This window comes from Rosa chinensis, chromosome 7 (genome assembly GCF_002994745.2).
Source record: "Rosa chinensis cultivar Old Blush chromosome 7, RchiOBHm-V2, whole genome shotgun sequence".
Lineage (NCBI taxonomy): Eukaryota > Viridiplantae > Streptophyta > Magnoliopsida > Rosales > Rosaceae > Rosa > Rosa chinensis.
This window is the reverse complement of record NC_037094.1, coordinates 58866199-58885409: the sequence shown is the minus strand read 5'-3', so window position 1 is coordinate 58885409 and position 19211 is coordinate 58866199. Positions and strand designations below refer to the sequence as shown.

The 19211-nt window shown below is 43.3% G+C and overlaps 1 protein-coding gene and 1 pseudogene across 1 annotated transcript; both read right to left on the bottom strand.

Annotated features, from left to right (window-relative positions):
• Positions 1 to 1312: 1312 nt before the first annotated feature.
• LOC112178689 lies at positions 1313 to 3550 on the bottom strand (annotated as a pseudogene).
• Positions 3551 to 4822: 1272 nt separating this feature from the next.
• Positions 4823 to 5220, bottom strand: LOC112178271 (disease resistance protein RPV1-like). Its single transcript, XM_024316437.1, has 2 exons — positions 5082 to 5220; positions 4823 to 4980 (listed from the first exon to the last, which is right to left on the bottom strand). The coding sequence occupies exons 1-2, from the start codon at positions 5218 to 5220 to the stop codon at positions 4823 to 4825; spliced, it is 297 nt and encodes a 98-aa protein (XP_024172205.1).
• Positions 5221 to 19211: the final 13991 nt, after the last annotated feature.

The window sequence follows — 19211 nt, the reverse complement described above, 5'->3', positions numbered from 1 at the left end:
ACTTTGTATGTTTCCTAAGGGCATGAGTCTGCTTTGTTCAATCATGATCAGAATCATAATGGTGATGACACGAAGAGGAAAATTTAATTGTGCAATTGGTAAACACAATTCGATGGAAAAGGAGAAGAAAATGAAGAGCAAAAGTTACCTGGAACAAAAGAATTAATCTCTCTTCAAGATACCTGCAAAATTCAGAGAAAACCAAACTGGAAATGAAAAGACCAATACATAATCATCTTTTCGAAAATCTTATACCCGAATTTTCGAATAAGGATTTTGATTTTTTATTTTCCTCTTTTCTTCTATTCGGGCTACGTTTCCCTTTTGTATAAACTGTATCAGGCAGTTGAAGCCATCTTTGCTCCGATCACGCCCCACGATCTCCAAATGCTTCGTTCATTCCAAGATCGTGCGTACAGCAGTTCTTCGAGGTTGTGCGTGCAGTTTGTTTTTTTCTTTTTTTCTTTTTTTTTCATTTCTTCTCTCTGCCGCAAGAGTCTAGTGCTTTCCGTATTTATATTTTCCTACATTTTCGTGGTATTTTACAGTAATAACCCTCTTTGATATCTTTTGTTTTACTGAACTTTGTATCTGTGGTGGACAATTTGGGGACTTCAAAAAATTGGTGAAGCCTTTGACACCAAAGACAACGCCTGGCTTTATAGTAGTAGAGATGAGTCACGGTTTGATCCTGCATCTTTAGCAATTTAGCATTACTGAGTAAATGATCATATGGAATAGGCTCACAGTGGATAGTATTTTCATTGCCAAATTTAGGATCCCACACTAGATTGAATGATTGACCCCTGTTTTCTTCACCCTGAAACCAGATCCAGTTACAATTATTGAACCTCAACAAAGTCGCTAACTTCCAAACTGAGCTCATTATTTGATAAATTTCCCTGCCAAATAACTTCGTGTGAAGTTAATTCATGGGGATAAGCTGTCCGGACAACAAAACGAATGAACTTGCTATGAGTTGCAAGTTGTAACAAAAATGGACTTACGACTTGCCGACATGTTCTCGGCGAAACAAGGATAACAAAAGACCCACACGGTCACCAATGCTTGGTGGTTCAAGTGGTAAGGAGCTTGTTCCCCTTAAGCAAGATCTCGAGTTCGAGCCTTGTGAATGGAGCAGCCAGTATTGGGAGAGCTTCCCCCCTAAATAGGGTCCGACCCCTATTTAGGGGGGACATCTTGGTTTAACCAAAAAGACCCACACGGTCAAAGCTTTTAAATTGCTACAAATAAGTTGAGGGACTTGAAAAAAGACTTGATCACTCTCTCTGACAGACGCAAAAGTTCATATCCAGGCATACAAATGTCATCGTCTCCAGTGCAGTCTATCCCCATACCACATGGGGCAAGATACGTACTATTCGATCAACTTGTTCCCACTCTGTACGCTCATCTGTTCTCTTGACACAATTAAATGTCAACTCAATTGATAGACTCCAACCTAGTGCAAACAGGGATCGAAGACTTGATGGCAGCCTTTTAGGCAACAATTGAAGCTGTCTACAATTGCTGACGTTGAGTTTCTCAAGCTTTGGGAGCTGAGAGATACTTTCAGGTATTGCACTTAGGGCTGTGCCACTTACAACAAGAGTTGTCAGTGATATCATCTCCCCAATGTGCTCACCCAAATTCTTAAATCCTGAACAGCCAGAAAGAACAAGAGTTTCGATAGATTTCAACTCATAGAAACTCTCTGGAAGATCCTGAAGCATTATGCAGTCTTTAAGATTTACCAAGACAAGTTTTTGAAGACTTCCAATAGATTTGTCGATCTCTGGCAAACTAACACAGTCTTTGACGATCAAATACTCAAGATTTGGGAGATTTGAAAAGTCTGGTGATTGCGTCAGATAATGCGAATCACTCAGATTAAGAATCTTCAACTTCTCAAGCAACTATTAGACAAGAACAAAAGAAAACAAAAATCAAAATTCAAAAAGAATAAAAGTAGAACGTTATGTTAATTATACCAGAATGAGAATGTTGAAGAGTTTGGTTGAGCTATAGCATACCCTGGGATGATCCCAAAGTTTTACAAGATTGCTGTATCGCAGGTCGATAGACACCAGGTTTCGATTATTAAGAAATTCTTTCTGTATGATGACTTCAGGGAATCCACGCCAGCAGAGCCATGTTAACTGTTTGGAAATATATTTGTAGTCTCCATCAAGCTGTACATAGTTAAGTTGGAGCAATTTCAGTGTCTTCATCTTTCTAAATGCTATTGTTTTGAACCTCTTTTTGTCAGATCTTTGCAAATTTAGGGCGAGTCCTTCAATCTTTTTAGTTCCCTGCTAAGAGAAGGCACTGAGTAAGACAAAGCTTCTTTGGATGTGAAAACTGATATATGCGCTAATGCGCATAGGAAGACATGAATGCATTTATACTCATACGACCATCATAATGATGTAGGATGCAAATTAAGACAAGTATTGGTTGGAAAGTACTTACAGATTTTTCTGTCAATACATTTATTACATCTTCCTGACACCACAGTCTACTACGTTCTTCAGGGTCTTTAAGGGATTCTGCCCGGACAACTTCTCTGCCCTTGTCTCGAAGCAAGTCAAGCATCATGAGCTTGTTTTTTTCACTAACAGTTACTAGGCAACGTTGAATGAGGACAGTGATTCCGTTATCTGCAAAAAGATCGCAGCCATCAAGTATTTGTATGACATGGCACTTGTCCATTCTAATGAAGAAACAAGATATGTGGAGGAATATGTCCTTCTGGTTCTCATCAAGTGCATCAAAGCTTATTTTGAGGATTTTATGAATTTTGTCATCAGGAAACTTTTCCAACTTCTTCAATGTGCTTTCCCAATGGCTTATGCTCCCTTTAAAGAGAAAAGACCCTAAAACTTCAAGAGCCAGTGGTAAACCTCCACAGTAAGTAACCACTCTCCTTGTGAGTTTCAAAAATCCTGAATCATGACATGGATTGTGAAAGGCATGCCAACTCAAGAGCTCAAGAGCTTCTGCTTCATTCATTTCTCTTGTCGGATGTATTGTATCCACTTCAAGTAGCTCTAGCAAATGTCGATCTCTTGTTGTTATAATAATTATGCTTCCTGGACCAAATGAATCACGCCTTATAGCTAATGCAGTTAATTGGTCCAGATCTTTTTGCTTCCAAGTCTTTCTTGTATCACAATGATCCCTCTAAGAGCATCACCTACCTCCACCTTGGTTGGTTTTAAGATATCATAAAGAAGTCTTTCTTGTAAAGTAATCTTACCGTTTGACTCCTTTGCAGTTTCCCTAACACTTCCAATGAAACTTCTACTTTCAAAGCTACTATAAAATTTGTTATAGATAGCTTTCGCAACTGAAGTTTTCCCACTTCCACCCATACCCCAAATTCCAATCATTCGAACATCATCATCTACTCCTTCACATAAAGAATTACTGATATCTTCAATGCGAGAATCTATTCCAACGGGGTATACAGCCACATGTAAGTAGGTGTTGTTCAGCAGTGTACTGATCTCATGAGCAATACGTTTGATAAAATCTGCTTCAGGCCTGTTGATGAGATGCAAAAGATAAGCTAACATGAAAAATCAAATTGAACTAATAGATTAGTCATAGTGATTATAGTGTTTGACGCGGAAACCAGTTGGCTTGCAAACTGTCTCTTTTGAGCGTGTGTGCGCAGGCGTGCCAGCACCGTGGGGTGCAGTCGTCGGGGTAGTCCCTTGACCTGACTTCTTCTTCAAGCGCTGTGGACGAGGAGAGCACCAACCTCGTCACAGGGTTCTTCTCTAGCCTTCCGAGAAAGGACTTCTTGCCCTACGGATAAGGACTTTGGGTGTGATCTCTTCGCATCACCGAATCGATACTTAGTATTGTAGACTAAGCAGAGCAATCACTGGGAAGTTTGGAGAAAGCACGGGTTTTGCTAAAGCGTGACTTTAGCTTCGCTGGGTTGCGAGGGCGTTACCCTTGCTTCACTGGTTGTATCGGTGGCAGTAGTACTAGCAGTCGGCTCGCTAGGAGACTAGGACTAGAAGCACGGTCGCCGATGATCTGGTGATGCTGACAGTCGGCTCGCGAGGAGACTAGGACTGGCGGGCGGTCACTGGGGTTCAACTAGGTTGAAGGTTTGCTCCGGGGAGGCTTTGTAATCGCTGGGATTAGTTGATTTGAGAAAAGGTCTTTGTTCTGTCCTTGAACCCTAGTATTTATACCTAGGGCTTTGACTGTTCCTTGCTATAGAAGGATTATTGATTGAAGTTTCCTATTCAACCTCTGCTACTTGACTCCAATAAGGTTTCGTTTTCCTTATGGATTACGGAATGGGCGAAGCTGTAACCCAAACCCAAGCAGGCTTATTTTTAGGCCGCAGGTATCGGCCTGCTATGCTAAATCCATTAAAGGATCTTGCCAAAAATACTTTTGGGCTCAAACATATAGATTGCCAATGAAAACAAGATTAGAATAAAGGTAAAGCAGTGTACATCCCCTAATGTAGAATTGTAGACAGTTAGCACACCAGTTTGCTTACAACCTTTCCATTCTGAATTTACATGTTAAGAAACTATCTGATTTATTTGATATAAGACTTAAAACGTGTTAAACAAACGAACGAAAGCATTTTAACTTCCTGGCGCCATGGAAGGCATTTCCAATTCTACATGTTTATGTGTCGTTTATAAGAAATGTTGAGTAAATTTTTGAGTCTCAAAATTAGCATGAGCCTTGACTAAAATTCAACTTGCTGGAAACTGATTACCTAACATCGAAAATACACGAACTAAATTGACTAAAGAGATGAACCAAAAGATGAAAAGAAGTAATTCTACATTACATACTGATCGGTCTTGACCTCCCAGCCAGACAAATTTGCAGCTTGTCGAAGAGCAGATCTCCAGCCAGATATCTCATCTTGTGTTCGTCTATTTAGAGCTTCATGTTTCTCAAATGCGTTGCCAAAACTACCCTTCTGATGCCTGACATCTGAAGGTGTAACATGATAGAATATTGGGTGTACCATTTGCCCACGTGTGTTCTTTTACACTCCATGATGTGCAGCAGCTCGTCAAGACACCAAATCGAACCCGCATAGTTCTCTGAGAAGACGACGAGAGAGATCCTAGACCCTTGGATTGCCCCGATCAATGCGGGTGATATATCCTCCCCTTTTCTTAGTTCCTCGGAATTCCTAAAGGTCCTGGCTCCGGCACGAGTTAACGCCATGTAGAGGTGGTGTTTGAGCCCAAAAGTATTTTTGGCAAGATTCTTTGGTGGGTTCGAGCCAGCGGGCCAATACCTGTGGCCCAAAAATAAGCTTACTTGGGTTTGGGATATGGCTTCGCCCATTCTGTGGTCCGTAAGAAAAATGAAACCTTATTGGGATCGAGTAGCAGAGATTGAATAGGAAACTTCAATTAATAATCCTTCTAAGGCAAGGAGCAGTCGAAACCCTAGGTGTATAAATACAGGGTTAAGCGGCAAAGTTAAAGGGCTCTTTCTCGAATCAATCAATCCCAGCGATTACAAAGCCTCCCCGGAGCAAACCTTCAAACCTGGCGACCGTACTTTCAGTCCTAGTCTCTCCGAGCCGTCTGTCAGTGCTACTGCCACAGATATTACCAGCGAAGCAAGGGTAACGCCCTCGCAACCCAGCGAAGCTAAAGATACGGTTTAGCAAACCCCGTGCTTTCTCAGAACTTCCCAGTGATTGCTCTGCTCAACGTACAACGTTGAGTATCGATTTGGTGACCGAAGAGATCACACCCAAAGTCCTTATCAGTAAGGCAAAAGTCCTTTCCCGAAAGGCTAGAGAAGAACCCTGTGACGAGGTTGGTGCTCTCCTCGTTCACAACGCTTGAAGAAGAAGTCAGGTCAAGGGACTACCGCGACGACTGCACCCCACGGTGCTGGCACACCTGCGCAATCACACGCTCAAAAGAGACAGTTTGCATACCAACTGGTTTTGGAGCCAAACATTTTGGCACGCCCAATGGGACCTGCAGTAGTGTCTCTTCGTGAACGTAGCCATTGGGAAGTCTAGCGAAAACCCTTACCAAAAGGTTTACGCTAGCTGCTCCAAGCATAAGACCTCCAGTTACAGGCCGCATTCTCGTGCGGACTGTCGTGGTCTTTCTGAAGAACAAGTGACTCAAAGGTTCTCTCGTCAGTCCCAATCTCCCCAACATGTCAACTGGACTAGAAGAGAGCCGCCCGAACATTACTGAGGGTCAGAGCGTCAATACTGATCAGGGCAGCGAGCCTGTTATCCCCACCACTGTCACCACTACAGTGGGGAGTGGAGAAAGAGAGGCTTTTATTCCGAAGCCTATTCCAGAGGGAGCAACCTCTGAGGTAAGGTTCACAATCATCATGGAGAATATCGAAAACCATCGCAAGAAGATAGCCGCCGATTTCGAAAGAGAGATCGCAAAGACAGATAAGCTCATACGCGGTCTAGATCAGCGAATTACCCGACATGCAGAAGATACTAGACAACAGATCGCACAATCAGAGAGTGCAGTGAGGGCACATGCCGCGAGTATCGCTAGCGAGCAGAATCAGTGTCAAAAAGAGATCTTGGAGGCTATCGTGAACCAAGCCAAGCAGACTGCATCAGACATGGCAGGTCTTCGCAAGGATGGTACTAACCTGGCGACCGAGGTGGCCATGCAGAGAGCAGAATTGAATCAAGCGAGAGAAGTGTTGAACAAAGCCTTAGGGGATCCTAATTCTATCCTCAGCTCTATTGGCCAACCATCCGGTTCAGGCAAGTACGTGCCGCCAAATCAGCGTGAGAAGACTAGCAGCAATGCTGCTTCTCCCTCAGCTACTGTTACTATTACACCGCTGAAGAGTAAAGAGCAAGCGCTGGTTATTGGCGGCAGCAAGGAAAAATCTACCTCGTCGAGCGGACAGGCTACCAGACAAAAACATCAGGCCTCGAAAGCTGCAGGAACTTCATCCAACTCCGCTGCGTTCGTTCAATACGACAGTGATGGGGCAGAAAATGTGTATCAAGAGCTGCTAGGGAGTTATTACGGGATCGACCATACCGGCACCCCTATCAAGATAACAGCCTTGTCGAAGGAAACGCCTACAGTGACTCTCCTGCAGTAGGCTACTACCCGCGTTGTACACGTCGGAGAGGGGCCGACAACTGTAAACCAAACAATACCTGTGCAGGCTACTCGGCAGACTGTGGTGACACCTCCTCCTCCTCCGGGCCCAGAATATGTAAGACGCGATGAGGTAGAGGAGATGATCCGGTTGGCTAACCCTAGGGCCCAGCCAGATGGGGTCTATGAGGGACCTTTCCCACCACATATCATGCTCGCACCTTTTCCCAGGGGCTATAAGAATATCATATTTTCTACTTTTTCAGGGGAAGACACCGAGGATGCGGCGACCCATCTGGCTAGGTTTAGGGTACAGTGTGGCCAGTACCAGAATGACGATATCCTCAAGTGCAGGATCTTTGGTACTTCTCTTTCAGGAGCTGCTTTCAGATGGTTTTCCAAGCTTCGACCGGGAACAGTGGCGGATTGGCCTGAAATGGAACTGCTCTTCCGAGAAACTTTCGGAATTATCGAGCCTGAGGTAGACTTGGCTTCTCTCACCCAAATGGCCCAGCAACCTACAGAATCAGCGGTTGCCTACCTTCAGCGCTTTCAAATCCAGAAAACCAAGCTAAACGTTATTCTGTCGGAGAAAGAGTTAGTCAAGTTGGCGGTCAAGGGTTTGGAACCACGTCAACGAAAGAAGCAACATGGCAGCATGATTCAGTCGATGGGGGAACTCATCACAGAGGTGGGTAGCTTCGAGCATCTCCTTAGAGAAACAGATGCAAGGAAGAATGCATCCAGGGGGACGTACGTGCAGGGAAAACATCGTACCGTAGCGGCCCTGAGCTACCAGCCGGCTACTTATGACCCTTACTACCATCACAACAATGAAAAGGTGGTCCAGGATGACGATGAGGAAGAGGAGAATGATGTCGCTGCCTACGAGTTAACAGGAAAAAAGAATCTCTCCTTGAAGCAGCTGAAAATTTCCAAGGAGCCTGTTAAGCTCAAATCGGTGGCTTTCACCAAACCTGAGTTCGCGACGTACACATATGATGCCAACAAGGCGCACGAGATTCTCGAAGAAATGATCGCCGCGAAGATGGTGAAGACTGATTTTGGACCTTTTCCTCGACCAGAACAGCTGAAGGGGAAGAAATATTGCAAGTTCCATAATTTGTGGAATCATAACACCGCGGATTGTGTGAAACTCAAAGACCAGATTCAGGTATGGATTAATAATGGCAGTTTGCAGGTGGAAGCTCCAGTCACGGCAGCAGCGCTAGTAGATCTAGATCCCTTCCCTGACACTGGGATCAACATGGTCGATGTGAACTGGACCAAGCAGAAGCAAAGGAGACCGACTCTGGATTTGAGTTCAAAGGAGCAAGGTGAGAAGTCCACCGCGGACGAAACACCCGCAAAGGATAAAGCTAAATCAATCAGTCAAGCCTCGCCCGTGGTCCTATGCTCGTGATGCAAAGAAGAATGCGGCATTCAAGTATCGCATAAAGAGGTCGAGCAGACATTTCTCTTTGGCTCCCTACCTCCAGTCAAGTGGGCTTCGTCATCGCGGAACTATCAGCCTTCTAGCCCGAGAGAAAGAGAGAAAATAGAGTCACCACCATCCCCAAAGGACTCCAATTTGTTCAGGAAACTGAGAGCGGCCGCAGTTGAGCAGAAGCATGAAGAGAAGATCGCGAATAGGGGCAAGGACGTGCTGACCAAGCCTTATATCCCACCGGCGCCGACCGCCACCATCTAAGAAGGGAGGTGGTACACCAGAGAAAAGGGAAAGGCTGTGGAAATAAGCACTTCCAAAAAGAGGAAACTGCAACACTGGTTTGGGGAAGCTAAGCGAGCGTTAGAGGCTCTGGACCAGGGTCTGATTAAGCCTTCACAACTAGTCAAGTCACCTGAACAGTATCAAAGAGAAATGGAGGCGTTAGCTGCTAAACCATTAAGACCTCCCCGCAGCTTTAACAAGCAGGCGGATTCGCTGACAAGGGCATCTAAGCCCAGTGTGTTTTGCAGGATTACTGAGGAGCGGACATCTCTGATTGTGCGAAAGGAAAGCTCGCCGACTCGGCAACCGCATGTCAGGCGCAGGCTATTTCGCGAAGAACCAGAAGCCAAACTTCAGTCTTTAAGAGACTGGGGGGGCAAGGACAGGACTACTGACGCCTTACAGTGGAGACCCAAGAAAGTCCAAAGTATAGTCGTCGCTGCCTCAGATGCGCGCATGGAACCGGAAACTCCTAAACAAGCTTCCATGGTACAAGAGCTTGTGCAATGCGAGGTAAGGGGCCTCACAGAAGGATCGCTGGTAGATTGTTTGGCTAAGCAGTTCCAGGCCGATACCCCTGTCGAGGAACCTAAGCTTAACTTGGAAGATGACATGGAGGAGACAGATATGACCGACGTCTCTTGCAATATGGTTTATGTGCTCCCCGCGAGATATGCATTACCAGTCGCTGCTCAGGACTGTGTGGAGGCCGAAGAAGAGAATGCGCAGCCATTGCAGGTCACATCAGCGGCCGCGACACCTGTGGAAGAGGCTGTCCCTCATGAAACAGAGGAGACTCCAAACAAAGGGCCATTCATGAACTTCTCCAAGCCAACGCCATCTATGGTCCAACACATGAGACCACTATATATCACAGCAGAGGTTGGCGGTACCAAAGTTAGTAAAATCATGATTGATACTGGAGCCGCTGTTAATGTCGTCACCCCAGGACCATGCACTTGCTCGGAATCAAGAGGGAGAAGATCCAGTCTACATCCCTTACGCTCAAGAATTTCGCGGGAACTGTAACGAAGACCTTAGGATTGCTGTTCTTACGCATTAAGGTTGGCCCCGCAGAGGGTGTAACGCCCCAAACTGCACCTCACCAGCTTAAGCACGTCACAGTGCCGCGAATCTCTAAAACATAAACCGAACGCTCGATTTACATTCTAAAGACCGCTAGGCATTTTATTTGAAAAACTTTTTGTAGAAACACAGCGGAAGCTACAAATACTTTTGAGGTGAAAAACTTGAATTTGTTAAAACCTATCTCATCCGTCCAGAACTTGGATAAAAGCTAACGTGAGGTACGAATCCCTATGAAAAGAATTCAACTCATTTTGACACGAGACTAGATTTCAACAAGTCCTGAACACGAAGATTTCGAAGTATAATTCAGATTGGAAACCAAACAAAGATTTACCGAACTTGTTCCGCACACCCAGCTCCATCCGCTACTGTCCCGTCACCAGTGCACAGTACCTGCATCCATACTATTGTAGGGGTGAGCTTTCGTCCTCGCTGCTCAACAGGAACTCTAACTCGACTAGGTTTGAAAATCAATAGACCAGTATTGGGAGCGCTCCAGTATTCGAAACATACTTAAACCAAATATTTTAAAAGAACGACAAACTTTGTAAGAATGCTTTTTAACTCGAAAATCGATGCATGATACAAAATTGAATACGCGCGCTGAATCTTACCAGATGGCCGGTCCCATAGACCCACTACACGACCTTACCTCAATTTACTTCATCACCAGGTAAGCGTAGCGAGAGCGTCCGCTACCTAGCTACGCACACGTACCGGGCCCGTTATTACTATCGGAATACCCGGACGACCGGCGTAACTAATCCTCCGGAGGTTTTGGGGATCGAACCCAAGGAAGTCAGAGCCACCTTTCGCTCTCAAGCCATCACACATTTTCTCACGGATTGGTTAGTATGCATTGCATTTGAACTTAACCAAATCGTACCACTTAACATGCATCGCTTAAATAACAATATATAAGAAAACAACTAACCGAGGAGAGTCCTGAATCCCTACCTGGATTCCGATGCTTTCTCTCACGTACTCCGAGAGTTGCGAACCTTCTGTTCCTCGGGTAACTGGAGTCCTAGATTCCGACATTTCGATAGTTAATAACTTCTGAACAATTAAACGAAATCTCGACGATTAATATATCGTCCAAACCAACTTTTCATGGTTTGACCAGGAGTTGACCAAGGTTTGACCGACCTTTCCTGGTTTGACCAGGATTGACAAACTTTGACCATTGTTTGACCAATCGTTAATGGTTCGATAATTACCTAAATTATCGAACATTGACTTGAAGTTACGTTATCGATCAAACATATATTGAGTGCACCCGATTACTAAGGCCACCCAATATATATATACTTATATATATTAATTTCTTTCACTTTCTATCCATTTAACATAAGTACAAGCATAGAACATGTTTCCAATTTCATCAACATTTTATCTCAATCACGCTACACTTGGTCTTTTACTTCCATTTCGTATCTTGTCGCATAGTAATTACACAGAATTTACTATGGACCACCCAATACTTTCCAATTTCCATCTAAGGGTACCCAAACTACTATGGACACCCAATCTGTTATTTTTCTTTCTTTACGCTACCATTTCACACAAGGTGTGCCCAAATTACTAAGGACACCCATACTCACACTTGACCATTTTCACCCTTCACAACCATTTCCTGATTCACAACAAAACTCAATCCACAATTATAATATCAATAGCATATTCAACAGCACATTCAAACATAAACTCCAAACACCCAGAACTATACAACTCGATTAGACTAGGCAAAACACTACAGTTCATCCAATATGCCAAACGTGCCAAAAGTGCAGAACCTCGATTTACCTTGGGTAGCACGAATTGCAGGTGGAAAACCCAAGCTTCTACTTCAACTCCTTCCCGAAACCCGGCTATGAATACACTGTCAAATTGATGCCCACCAATTCACAGCTTCTTGTTTTGATCTCGAAACCGAAACCCGACTGACGATGAACTGAGGTGGAGAGCGAACCAAGAGAAACCAGAGAAGCCGCCGGCGTCGAAGAACAACGCCGGATCACCAGCAGCTGAGACGGTGGCCGGAGTAGCCGAAAATTGCAGAACTCGCCGGAGGAGACACAAAGCTTCCCATCGTCGATTCTTCTTCTCCGTTCAGTGCATGGACGATCAGAGGCTACGGTGAGGTAGGCGACGCAGAGATGAAGGGAATGGAGCTCGCGCGCCGTCGTGGGGTGGCCGGACGTGAGAGTTCCAATCAGGTTCCCTTGCGGTCGTTTCCGGGTCGGAGGACTGTGGTCCTCTCTCGAGACTTCTAGTTCATTCCTCTGAGCCCAGACCCATTTATAAACTCCCTCAGTTAAACTTCGATGGCTGTGATCAAGCGGTGGCTAACGGATGGCCACGATTGCACCGTTGATTTTCCTTTTTACTTAAAATGAATTTCTATAACTTTCCAACTTTAGAAATTCATAACAAATAGTTTCCATGTCCGAAAAATTCCCTGAAAAATCACACGAACTCGTCGTGTCGTGTACTTTATTTTCCAACTCTCACATTGAGGATTTCACTTTATGAAATTTTCTGAAAATTTCCTCGAGCACTTTAACTTTTATCGAAATCGATGAGTAAATTATCGAACTATTTCACTTAAGTTCGATAAATTTTTCCGGGGCTCACAGTTCCACCCCCCTTAAATAAATTTCATCCTCGAAATTTCAGGATTGGTCAAACGGTCAACCATACTTCATTTTTCATGTCGGACTCCAGTACCCATAACAATTTCTCATTCTTAGTTCTTGTGGTACAACTGGACTATTACTAGTCATACATATTAACATAGGAGCTAGCATTTCTCTTTACCAAGTGTTCCTTATTTATCACCAACAGGATACACTTCGCTCCATTTCACTTTATTCTTCTGTACCCACAAGATTTTTTTATAACAACCAGAATGAGTAATTTACCGTTTTATCACTCTCCTCCAAACATTGCCATACCTGGCATTTCCACAGACAATTTATGTCCGTACCAAATAAAACTGGGTAACTACCAACCCTTATTACCATTATTCAATACTGCCACAGCTGGCAACTCGTAGACGATTTACGTCTCCATCAAATTCCTGCTTACTACAACCACACCGTTATTCGGGAATTTGAACTTAACCGGAGACCTATGCAATTACCCGTAGGTATAAGTATGTTCCCCTCAAGGAACTTCCATCAACTATGAACAACAAGTAGACGTCGTCGTCACTAACATGAAATTCGCAATTCACCGTGGAAGAGGTCACTGTCCTTAGAAGGACAAACGCATGCGAAGTGGGCTGCGCATCCGCCTTTCTAATCAAGCTATAAAAGAAAAGCACGGCGGAACCTGACAGCTAATTTCTAAAAGTTATTCCATGAATTGCCACGCGACGACACTTTATAAATTTCTCATAGTGCACTCGAGTTTGTTACGTATTTGTTTATGACACCGTCTTAGCTAGTGCATCCACTTCACGAACTCGAAAACGAAATATTCCTTTCCAACCACGCGGCCGATATGTGCCGTGTTAACAACATAGAATCATGTTGCTCTTCTCGCAACAACTACGTGCCAACGAGTTTTTGGACACCAGTTTGTTGAACCGTCCATCAGTCTTACCAATGAGCTTCAACCAGCGCTTCTGTCACGATCCGACGAAATTCGAGGATCACCGTTAAAGGTTTACCTCTTGAAGACTGAAGATCCACACGCTTTCACGTATAGCACAATGTCGACCTTGAAAGTTTCGCCAAAATCAGAGAAACTGATGGTTAAGCAACCACGAACAACACTCATAACGTACCTGGTGTCAAAACACTTCCCCAGGTCACATGTCGTTCAGACCATGACAAGCCATGACGCCGAAGTCGCAAGTCGCGTTTCTAGCGATGACAAGGCAAACTTCCCACCTTTCGTTCTGCACACATCTCTTCCTTGAATTTTGATTGCTAGAAGTCCCGTAGTGTAGAGAGTATCCTCCCTTACTACAATTTACGTTGAACTTGACTTTTAAAAATAAGCAACCAAAGTAATACCAAAACTTTGTTTTGGAAACTTCCTGATGGAAGGAAATTAAACTCTAGGGAACGTCAAATAGCCTTTCAACACCAAATGTAAACTCTCGGAAAAAGAAGAGACAAGAACTGAAAATTTTGCCCAAACAGTTGCAGCAAAAGTTTTCAAATTTCCTTCCTTGCAAGGCAGATTTGGAAAAATCACCACGACTTCAATTTCAGTCGAAAGGAGGTAAAATTTTCCAGATCACTAACCAAAAGGCTGAACATTGTTAGGTTAAAATTTCAAAAATTTCGAAGTTTTGGAAGCCCTTCAAAACTGATCCCAAAGTCACAGCCACGGAGAATCAGCAGAACTGGGGGTTTAAAATTTTCGTTTTGAAACTGTTTTGGAGGGTTAAAAGTTCTCACCCTTGGGTGAAACTTGTTGGAACAATTGCCTGGTCATTTTAACCAGAGTACTTTGGCAACCTGAAAAACTTTCTCAGAACTCAAGATCTTTTAAATCTTGGTAACAATTCAAATGAAGGAATTTCAAGGTTTAAGGAGCATGCTTTGCAACCACAACCAGAATTTTAATAATGTAGGGAAATGGTAGGACAACACCAACCAAACGAAAGAAAAGAAAATCAACGTATCTATTAGTAAGGAAGAGATACTTGCAGTCCTCAAAAGATCCTTACCGGTAACGCGCATCATTGGAAGCGGTTAGAATCCGAAGACGTGCTAGCTCTCCCTTGTAGGATGCTTTGCTCTTTGGTTCCTTATCGACTTCCTGACGAGTGACGAAGCCTCAAATAGACACAACACACAAACATTCCATCGCAAAGATAAAAGAGTGCGAATTATTTAGGTTACAATCCCATAATCCTACAGGGTAACACAAAGACAGAATGAAAATCGTTCAATACGAGCTCTCACAATTAAAGTGAGTAGACTTCCTTTCTCTCCAGCGAGTCAAAGGGCGATAATCGAGTTGTGTCCAAACCGGAACTATATTTCGAAGTCTACACTCCTCGAAATATATACCCTTCATTAAATCACATGTGAGCAATTTCTCCTTAAACGCGTCGGGAATCAGTAGGCGATGAGCTTTGTAATGTTCAATTGTGTCAACGATACCTATCACCCTTTCGACCGCTTCAGCTATATCTAATAGTGAAGTATACTGACAATCATCATTATACTAGTGAAGCATATGTTCCCGAATCTTGGAGTTGAAACCAAGAATGTAACTCCTTGTGACCACTAGCTGTGGATCCAGTTTCTGGACCCGTCAATGAACTCACTTCTTCTGGATCTTCATCATCATTCACTTCCTCTACTTCCCATGGCTCTTCTTCATCAGACGACATTGTCAAGCTGAAATGAAAAACAACTCTCAATACCACAATTTCATTCAACAAAATCGGACTTATAGTCCCATGCTGCAATCATTTCAATCTGAAACCAACATTTCCACGACTCAATTAAACAACCAACCATATTTCACATTTCAACAATTTCCAACATCAATCACCTTCCTATATACTCAAGTTTGTCGTTCACATACCTTGCTCCTTTTATTTTTACCTCATACTGGGCTCTCAACTTTGCCGCAGTTTGTGCACTGTGGAGGAGCTTTGGGTGGCAATACTTGTTCAAATTCAAAGAACAAATAATAGCATACACAATAATTGGGCTTGATCAAATTTAGAAAACAGAAGCAAACACTGGCAACATTTCAATGAACAGGATTCACTTAATAACACAATAAATGGGTACACATGGTTTGAGAGTGAATCCATCAATCAATTCAGCACAATGTATAAACACATAACAGTTGGACTTGAAAGAATTTAGGACAATTCACCACAATCGAGTCTGTGGAAGTAACCAAATAAACGAGACTCGACAAAATACCCAAAGAAGAAATAATTACCAAGCCCAACAGTAATAGCAATGAGCACAGTTTTAACGAACCGCATTCACTGAACAAAGCGATGGCAAACAACCGAGTCGGTAAATGAATTCCACAATATACCCACATGCAAAAGGAATAGAAAACCGAGCAAACACAAGTTCAATTTCAAGGACAAGTCGGAACATAAGTCAACCTTTCGAAGAAAGGATAACGACTTTCGGATTAAGGGATCCAAAGGGAAAACAAACAATAGTTCCGACTAACCACAAGTTGAAGTTTTGGGGAATAACTCTAGAGTAATTTACTTGTCGCAAGTTGTATTCAATAATTAACAACTTTCAACCTCGGTATACACTAGGGGGATCCGGTGGCCAGTCGGGCCCTAAACCGTGTGAATAGTTGTAATTATATGAACACACACGAGCAACAACCCTTTCACAACTAGGGAGAGAACCGGAATTCCATGGTAAAGGAACTTCTAAAATCTCCCACGTAACGGAAAAACACGACTCTAGACGAACCTCGAAACACGGTTTAAATCAGTGTAAGGTTTTGTTCAAAACCTCAAATGTAAAAACCACAATAAAGTTAAACAATGTTTTCCGCCAAGACTTCCCTTTTTCTGAAATCTCTTTCCCGATACACCTTTGAAACCGCTCGTGAACTGATTTTCGAAATCCTCTTTCCGAAAACTTTCTCGAACGTTTTTTCGAAACTAGATCTTAAAGACCGAAGTCAAACCTTTTCAAACGTTAGGTAGAAATTCTAACAACTTTTCAAGTCAAAGGTTCGGAAACACGTTCTCGACAAGTGTTTCTCAAGTCAATCTTTTAACAGGATTTGAAAATTTTTCACAAGCCAACAAAACTTTTTCGGGTATCAAAGGTTTTTAGATCATTGAAATCGAAAACTCAGAAGCATTGCTCTGATACCACTTTCTATAACGCCCCAAACTGCACCTCACCAGCTTAAGCACGTCACAGTGCCGCGAATCTCTAAAACATAAACCGAACGCTCGATTTACATTCTAAAGACCGCTAGGCATTTTATTTGAAAAACTTTTTGTAGAAACACAGCGGAAGCTACAAATACTTTTGAGGTGAAAAACTTGAATTTGTTAAAACCTATCTCATCCGTCCAGAACTTGGATAAAAGCTAACGTGAGGTACGAATCCCTATGAAAAGAATTCAACTCATTTTGACACGAGACTAGATTTCAACAAGTCCTGAACACGAAGATTTCGAAGTATAATTCAGATTGGAAACCAAACAAAGATTTACCGAACTTGTTCCGCACACCCAGCTCCATCCGCTACTGTCCCGTCACCAGTGCACAGTACCTGCATCCATACTATTGTAGGGGTGAGCTTTCGTCCTCGCTGCTCAACAGGAACTCTAACTCGACTAGGTTTGAAAATCAATAGACCAGTATTGGGAGCGCTCCAGTATTCGAAACATACTTAAACCAAATATTTTAAAAGAACGACAAACTTTGTAAGAATGCTTTTTAACTCGAAAATCGATGCATGATACAAAATTGAATACGCGCGCTGAATCTTACCAGATGGCCGGTCCCATAGACCCACTACACGACCTTACCTCAATTTACTTCATCACCAGGTAAGCGTAGCGAGAGCGTCCGCTACCTAGCTACGCACACGTACCGGGCCCGTTATTACTATCGGAATACCCGGACGACCGGCGTAACTAATCCTCCGGAGGTTTTGGGGATCGAACCCAAGGAAGTCAGAGCCACCTTTCGCTCTCAAGCCATCACACATTTTCTCACGGATTGGTTAGTATGCATTGCATTTGAACTTAACCAAATCGTACCACTTAACATGCATCGCTTAAATAACAATATATAAGAAAACAACTAACCGAGGAGAGTCCTGAATCCCTACCTGGATTCCGATGCTTTCTCTCACGTACTCCGAGAGTTGCGAACCTTCTGTTCCTCGGGTAACTGGAGTCCTAGATTCCGACATTTCGATAGTTAATAACTTCTGAACAATTAAACGAAATCTCGACGATTAATATATCGTCCAAACCAACTTTTCATGGTTTGACCGACCTTTCCTGGTTTGACCAGGATTGACAAACTTTGACCATTGTTTGACCAATCGTTAATGGTTCGATAATTACCTAAATTATCGAACATTGACTTGAAGTTACGTTATCGATCAAACATATATTGAGTGCACCCGATTACTAAGGCCACCCAATATATATATACTTATATATATTAATTTCTTTCACTTTCTATCCATTTAACATAAGTACAAGCATAGAACATGTTTCCAATTTCATCAACATTTTATCTCAATCACGCTACACTTGGTCTTTTACTTCCATTTCGTATCTTGTCGCATAGTAATTACACAGAATTTACTATGGACCACCCAATACTTTCCAATTTCCATCTAAGGGTACCCAAACTACTATGGACACCCAATCTGTTATTTTTCTTTCTTTACGCTACCATTTCACACAAGGTGTGCCCAAATTACTAAGGACACCCATACTCACACTTGACCATTTTCACCCTTCACAACCATTTCCTGATTCACAACAAAACTCAATCCACAATTATAATATCAATAGCATATTCAACAGCACATTCAAACATAAACTCCAAACACCCAGAACTATACAACTCGATTAGACTAGGCAAAACACTACAGTTCATCCAATATGCCAAACGTGCCAAAAGTGCAGAACCTCGATTTACCATGGGTAGCACGAATTGCAGGTGGAAAACCCAAGCTTCTACTTCAACTCCTTCCCGAAACCCGGCTATGAATACACTGTCAAATTGATGCCCACCAATTCACAGCTTCTTGTTTTGATCTCGAAACCGAAACCCGACTGACGATGAACTGAGGTGGAGAGCGAACCAAGAGAAACCAGAGAAGCCGCCGGCGTCGAAGAACAACGCCGGATCACCAGCAGCTGAGACGGTGGCCGGAGTAGCCGAAAATTGCAGAACTCGCCGGAGGAGACACAAAGCTTCCCATCGTCGATTCTTCTTCTCCGTTCAGTGCATGGACGATCAGAGGCTACGGTGAGGTAGGCGACGCAGAGATGAAGGGAATGGAGCTCGCGCGCCGTCGTGGGGTGGCCGGACGTGAGAGTTCCAATCAGGTTCCCTTGCGGTCGTTTCCGGGTCGGAGGACTGTGGTCCTCTCTCGAGACTTCTAGTTCATTCCTCTGAGCCCAGACCCATTTATAAACTCCCTCAGTTAAACTTCGATGGCTGTGATCAAGCGGTGGCTAACGGATGGCCACGATTGCACCGTTGATTTTCCTTTTTACTTAAAATGAATTTCTATAACTTTCCAACTTTAGAAATTCATAACAAATAGTTTCCA